The 7,248-nt window shown below is 49.4% G+C and overlaps 1 protein-coding gene across 2 annotated transcripts in view; it reads right to left on the bottom strand.

The window, feature by feature from the left end:
• Positions 1 to 1,211: 1,211 nt before the first annotated feature.
• Positions 1,212 to 7,248, bottom strand: part of KIAA0753 (KIAA0753 ortholog) — a 59,410-nt gene continuing 53,373 nt past the window's right edge. The window contains exons 15-16 of one of the 2 annotated variants that reach the window (XM_073565563.1): positions 4,326 to 4,535; positions 1,212 to 3,824 (exon numbers count right to left, since the gene is read on the bottom strand). In XM_073565563.1, coding sequence (XP_073421664.1) covers positions 3,701 to 3,824; positions 4,326 to 4,535 — 334 coding nt within the window. In that variant the 3' untranslated portion in view covers positions 1,212 to 3,700. Of the gene's footprint in view, positions 3,825 to 4,325; positions 4,536 to 7,248 lie in introns of those variants that run through there. The other variant, XR_012228895.1, reaches the window with a different exon arrangement.

Genomic DNA, 7,248 nt, shown 5'->3' with positions numbered 1-7,248 from the left:
TACTAGAGAAGAGAGAGAGGATTCAAAAGATATAAATAAACTGGAGAAGTGGGCAGCAACTAACAGAATGGTTTTTAACAGGGAAAAATGCAAAGTACTACATCTGGGCAATAAAAATGAAAAAAGCATATACAGAATGGGAGGAATAGGGCTAAGCAACAGCACATGTGAAAAAGACTTGGGTATACTAATAGATCATAGACTGATTATGAGTCAACAGTGTGATGCAGCAGCAAAAAAGGCAAATGCAATTCTAGGATGTATTAACAGAAGCATACAGTCTAGATCACGTGAAGTCATTATTTCCCTCTACTCCTCTTTGGTCAGACCTCATCTGGAATATTGTGTCCAGTTTTGGGCACCACATTTTAAAAAAAGACATCAACAAACTGGAGCAAGTTCAGAAAAGAGCGACCAGAATGGTGACCGGTCTGCAAACCCTGTCTTATGAGGAAAGGTTGCAGGATTTGGGAATGTTTAGTTTGCAAAAGAGAAGCCTGAGAGGAGACTTAATAGCTGTCTACAAATATCTAAAGGGCTGTCACATTGTAGAAGGATCATCTTTATTCTCATTTGCACAAGGAAAGACTAGAAGCAATGGGAGGAAACTGAATGGGAGGAGACACAGATTAGATATTAGAAAAAACATTTTTGACAGTTAGAGTGATCAATGAGTGGAACAGGCTGCCACGAGAAGTGGTGAGTTCTCCTTCAATGGAAGTCTTCAAACAGAGGCTGGACAGACATCTGACTGGGATGATTTAGCGAATCCTGCTTTGCGCAGGGGGTTGAACCACATGGCCCAGGAGGTCCCTTTCAACTCTACGATTCTATGATTCAGGGGATTAGGTGTTAAGGCGAGTATAATATGATTTTTAATTTTATTCTTAAATGTTACACTTGATATCATCTGTGTGTCATCAGTGTGCACATGTGCAGGACGTTTTGCAGCCCGTGCTACTGGTAAAAACAGACACGTCCGAGTGTTTTGTCCACGGACACATGGTCCGTGGAAACACACTGACATATGCGTAGACCCATTCACTTGCATGGGTTTACATGTGTAAGTGTCTCCGGTACGTGTGAAAACTGTCACCACTCGTACCGACTGACGTATGAAGAGGGTCCAAGGAAAACACTTGCATAGACAATAAATTATGATCCTTCTTAATGAATCTCTAAGAATTAATAAAGAACAAGAAAACATCTGCTTGCAGAAAATATTTTATGAAAAGAATAAATACAAAACAATTTATCAAAAAAGTTTTTCATTAAAATTTTCAGGATTTAATGTGAACAATGTCTAAAAAAAAAAAAAAAACATCATTATCCAAAACTGATGATGTTAAGGGATTTTCCTGCAGTTATTCAACTTAATATAGTGAAGCCTTCCTTAAAAAAGTATCCATACTCGGGATATACATACTCTGGCTAAATCAATCCTAGAAAAGCCGTTGTCCTGAACAGTAAAGCCTACAGACATCAGTAAATTTTTGCAGTGGAAAATGAGCAGAAACGCCAAGTATGAGGAGCTATATGTTTTTGAGGAGGATGTGGAGAATTTCCTCTCAGTTTCTGCTTCAAAAACTCCTCAAAAATCTATGTGCACATACACCAACAAATCTGCCTTCTATGAAGCATGAAGAGCTTTTATGATGAAGACTGTCCAACGCTTCATTTAAGGGCTGTGTACATTTTTTTTTTTTTTTGCTGTGCCAACTTTTTAGGAAGCGGACCACCACTGCCATATTTGCTATTGCCTGCGGAAACTAACAGATTAAGTGCAACATTATCATTCGTATAGGTATTGGATTACTTGGGGTCTAACTCTCAGCCTTGATGGAAAATAATACACTTTTTATATATTTTTTTCCTACATTCTGACACTCATAACCTTTTTTATTTTCCTGTTGAGTTGTGTGAGAAATTGCTCTTGGTGGAACAAATTGTGGTTTTTAATGGTAACATTTTATCATGCACATGACTTTTTAGTCATAAAAAAATAAACAAAAAAGCAATTCTGATGTTCGTCTTTATTTTTATGGCTTTTATCAGTTCGGATAAATACAGCTCTGGCAAAAATTAAGAGACCACCACATCAAATCCCTGTCATGGGCAACCCAATCTCCAGAAATGAACCCCACTGAAAACCTCTGGAATGTAATCAAGAGGATGATGGATAGTCACAAGCCAAAGAAGAACTTACATTTTTGTACCAATGTGAAAGACTGGTGGCAAGCATGCCAAGACGCATGAAAGCTGTGATTAAAAATCGTGGTTATTCCACAAAAGATTGATTTCTGAACTCTTCCTGAGTTAAAACATTAGTATTGTTGTTTCTAAATGATTATGAACCTGTTTTCTTTGCATTATTTGAGGTCTGAAAGCACTGGGTTATTTTTTTTTTTTAATTTTGACCATTTCTCCTTATCAAAATAAACAAAGAAAATATAGTGCTTGGAAACTCGGAGACACATTGTCAAAAGTTTATAAAATAAAAGAGCAATTTACCTTTTACTCAAAAATATAACTATAAAGAGAAAATCGGACAAACTGAACATTTGAAAGTCGTCTCTTAATGTTTGCCAGAACTGTATACGTCTAGGGTGTTCGTTTCCAAAATAAATAATTTCTATTACTAAATCTGCAATTTTTTTTTTTTTTTTTTATATAGACCACTTAAACATTTTTTTTTTTACAATATTCACTAGTTCCACCAGAGGACTTGAATATGTGATTTTTTGATTGCTTATATAACGTACTGGACTACTTATGGAGTGCATTGCAGGATTATATAGTCAGGCAGGCTATAAGTCCCTGCCAATGGATGGATGAATGCAATAGGCAGAGGTAGATGACAGGCAGAAGCCCTTGATGTTTGTCATAGAAATCCACTGGCACCCTGTGATCACGTTCATTACCCCCCCCCCCCCCATTAGGATGTACATGTATATCCATTAGCGGGAAGGGGTTAAATAGCGGTGGTGCCTAATATTTTCAAAGGTTGTTCCCATTCAAGCAAAAGGAACTGAGCTGCAATACCAGATACAGCAACTACTAAGTGTGTGGCGCCGTGCTCTATAAATAGCGGTGTTAACAATAAATGGGTAAATGATCCTCACAGGATCGGCACTGCCCTTTTGTCGGCCTTTACTAAGGATACGTTATCATTCTTTGGAAAACAGAAACCACTTGAACTCAATGATCAAACATGTATAAAATTCAAACCTAGAAATAAAAATCCCATAAACAAAAATTAAGAAGTAATAGAGCCATATTCACACAATACTTAGAGTTCCTATTTAAAAGGTGCACATAACATTATTTGTTCTCAACACTGATGAAATATTTTTGCACATCATGTAAGTGTATAAAATATGTTTGTTAGCTCGTTTCCTTTTGTTCCCTGGAATAGGAGCTGATTTGTAGGAACTGGAAGCAGTAGCAATATACTGAACACAGCTGAGCTGTTCATTGATGGTCAATGTTTAGATCCGGCCACCCCCAGAAGCTGCTGATAGATGGGGGGTGCTGGGTGTTAGACCCACCCCAGCACGATAAGTAATGGAGAACATAGAAGAGGTAGATGATATTAGACACTCACTTAATCTCCCTATAAAACAGATGATACAAAGAATGCCCATATAAAGTTTTGATTTTACAATCTTCCAGATAAAAGACTTTGCTACAGTTTGACAGACTAGTTGTTTTCTGTAGGCTCCATGAACTCTGATGTGAAGACCGCTTCTGCGTAGCCTCCACAGAGGTCATGTAGTTCTGCTGCTACTTCGCCTAAGGCGTCATCGAGGAGTTCCTCTGCCAGGCTGCAAAAAAGATCAAAATAGTTACTTATGAGGGAGTGTAGGATCCATTTATTCAACTGGTTAGGTTTATAATTAGGTGGGGGGGCTCCCCTATCTCGCCATTGGTATCTGGCACTGTTGGATTGCCGTGGCCCTCAGAGCTGCCAACAGTATCTGACCGTTAGGCCTAATAGACTATAACGCTTGAAGAAAGTGGAGGACCCCGATCTAATCAGGATAACCCCTGTAAAAAGCCTTGGAAATTGGAAAAAGGGACTCCGAGTGCAAGTACTTACAGGCCAGCTGTTGTGAAAAATCCGACACCGGTGCAAGGAGTGAGTATATGAAATATTTATTTTACAAGGGGGACTACTTATTTTGAAAGGTGGCTGTCCAGGTAATGGACAACCTTTTGAAGACTGTTTCACACATAATCAGAATATCAGAGATCTATTCAAAACATGCAGAATCACCATGACACTTGTGGTATTAATTACCAACACATTTTAATGTATCATTTACCTCTCTGTGATGTGCCATGGGTTAAAGTCTCCCACTTCCTCATGGGAAGTCAGTCGAAGGTGTCGATCAAAATTTGCTGTGTAGTTGTGGATATTCTTCAGCATTTGTGTGGGAACAGAAAGGCTCAAGAATCCCCTAGTGCAGTCTATAGGATGCTGGACAATGTGAGGAGAATGACGAGCCAACTCTTCTTTATGGATTTGTAGTGAGCTGTGGAAAACCAGAGAGAAACCAGTGATAACATCTCTAATACGACCATGAATTGTAGTCCGGGGCTCTAACCCATTAAATACTGTCTAAACGCAAACCCTGTATGGTCTGTCATAAAATGACAGTCTATTTTATTTATCTTTGTATTGAAACAGAGTAGGCGCGGGGCGACAGAGAGAGTAGGCGCGGGGCGACAGAGAGTAGGCGCGGGGCGACAGAGAGTAGGCGCGGGGCGACAGAGAGAGAAGGCGCGCGGCGACAGAGAGTAGGCGCGGGGCGACAGAGAGTAGGCGCGGGGCGACAGAGAGAGTAGGCGCGCGGCGACAGAGAGAGAAGGCGCGCGGCGACAGAGAGAGAAGGCGCGCGGCGACAGAGAGAGAAGGCGCGCGGCGACAGAGAGAGAAGGCGCGCGGCGACAGAGAGAGAAGGCGCGCGGCGACAGAGAGAGAAGGCAGGCGGCGACAGAGAGAGAAGGCGCGCGGCGACAGAGAGAAGGCGCGCGGCGACAGAGAGAGAAGGCGCGCGGCGACAGAGAGAGAAGGCGCGCGGCGACAGAGAGAGAAGGCGCGCGGCGACAGAGAGAGAAGGCGCGCGGCGACAGAGAGAAGGCGCGGGGCGACAGAGAGGGGGCGCGGGGCGACAGAGAGAGAAGGCGCGGGGCGACAGAGAGAGAAGGCGCGCGGCGACAGAGAGAAGGCGCCCGGCGACAGAGAGAGAAGGCGCGCGGCGACAGAGAGAAGGCGCGCGGCGACAGAGAAGGCGCGCGGCGACAGAGAGAGAAGGCGCATGGCGACAGAGAGAGAAGGCGCGCGGCGACAGAGAGAAGGCGCGCGGCGACAGAGAGAGAAGGCGCGCGGCGACAGAGAGAAGGCGCGCGGCGACAGAGAGAGAAGGCGCGCGGCGACAGAGAGAGAAGGCGCGCGGCGACAGAGAGAGAAGGCGCGCGGCGACAGAGAGAGAAGGCGCGCGGCGACAGAGAGAGAAGGCGCGCGGCGACAGAGAGAGAAGGCGCGCGGCGACAGAGAGAGAAGGCGCGCGGCGACAGAGAGAGAAGGCGCGCGGCGACAGAAGGTGCGCGGCGACAGAGAGAGAAGGCGCATGGCGACAGAGAGAGAAGGCGCGCGGCGACAGAGAGAAGGCGCGCGGCGACAGAGAGAGAAGGCGCGCGGCGACAGAGAGAGAAGGCGCGCGGCGACAGAGAGAGAAGGCGCGCGGCGACAGAGAGAGAAGGCGCGCGGCGACAGAGAGAGAAGGCGCGCGGCGACAGAGAGAGAAGGCGCGCGGCGACAGAGAGAGAAGGCGCGCGGCGACAGAGAGAGAAGGCGCGCGGCGACAGAGAGAGAAGGCGCGCGGCGACAGAGAGAGAAGGCGCGCGGCGACAGAGAGAAGGCGCGCGGCGACAGAGAGAGAAGGCGCGCGGCGACAGAGAGAAGGCGCGCGGCGACAGAGAGAGAAGGCGCGCGGCGACAGAGAGAGAAGGCGCGCGGCGACAGAGAAGGTGCGCGGCGACAGAGAGAGAAGGCGCATGGCGACAGAGAGAGAAGGCGCGGGGCGACAGAGAGAGAAGGCGCGCGGCGACAGAGAGAGAAGGCGCGCGGCGACAGAGAGAGAAGGCGCGCGGCGACAGAGAGAGAAGGCGCGCGGCGAGAGAGAGAAGGCGCGGGGCGACAGAGAGAGGGCGAGGGGCGACAGAGAGAGAAGGCGCGGGGCGACAGAGAGAGAAGGCGCGCGGCGACAGAGAGAGAAGGCGCGCGGCGACAGAGAGAGAAGGCGCGCGGCGACAGAGAGAGAAGGCGCGCGGCGACAGAGAGAGAAGGCGCGCGGCGACAGAGAGAGAAGGCGCGCGGCGACAGAGAAGGTGCGCGGCGACAGAGAGAGAAGGCGCATGGCGACAGAGAGAGTAGGCGCGCGGCGACAGAGAGAGTAGGCGCGCGGCGACAGAGAGAGAAGTCGCGCGGCGACAGAGAGAAGGCGCGCGGCGACAGAGAGAGAAGGCGCGCGGCGACAGAGAGAGAAGGCGCGCGGCGACAGAGAGAGAAGGCGCGCGGCGACAGAGAGAGAAGGCGCGCGGCGACAGAGAGAGAAGGCGCGCGGCGACAGAGAGAGAAGGCGCGCGGCGACAGAGAGAGAAGGCGCGCGGCGACAGAGAGAGAAGGCGCGCGGCGACAGAGAGAGAAGGCGCGCGGCGACAGAGAGAGAAGGCGCGCGGCGACAGAGAGAGAAGGCGCGCGGCGACAGAGAGAGAAGGCGCGCGGCGACAGAGAGAGAAGGCGCGCGGCGACAGAGAGAAGGCGCGCGGCGACAGAGAGAGAAGGCGCGCGGCGACAGAGAGAGAAGGCGCGCGGCGACAGAGAGAGAAGGCGCGCGGCGACAGAGAGAAGGCGCGGGGCGACAGAGAGAGGGCGAGGGGCGACAGAGAGAGAAGGCGCGGGGCGACAGAGAGAGAAGGCGCGGGGCGACAGAGAGAGAAGTCGCGCGGCGACAGAGAGAGAAGGCGCGCGGCGACAGAGAGAGAAGGCGCGCGGCGACAGAGAGAGAAGGCGCGCGGCGACAGAGAGAGAAGGCGGGCGGCGACAGAGAGAGAAGGCGCGCGGCGACAGAGAGAGAAGGCGCGCGGCGACAGAGAGAGAAGGCGCGCGGCGACAGAGAGAGAAGGCGCGCGGCGACAGAGAGAGAAGGCGCGCGGCAACAGAGAGAGAAGGCGCGGGGCGAC

Source organism: Dendrobates tinctorius, unplaced genomic scaffold (genome assembly GCF_039654945.1).
Source record: "Dendrobates tinctorius isolate UK_male_01 unplaced genomic scaffold, ASM3965494v1 ptg000016l, whole genome shotgun sequence".
NCBI lineage: Eukaryota > Metazoa > Chordata > Amphibia > Anura > Dendrobatidae > Dendrobates > Dendrobates tinctorius.
The sequence above is the reverse complement of the archived record's forward strand: the minus strand, read 5'-3'. Positions and strand labels throughout refer to the sequence as shown.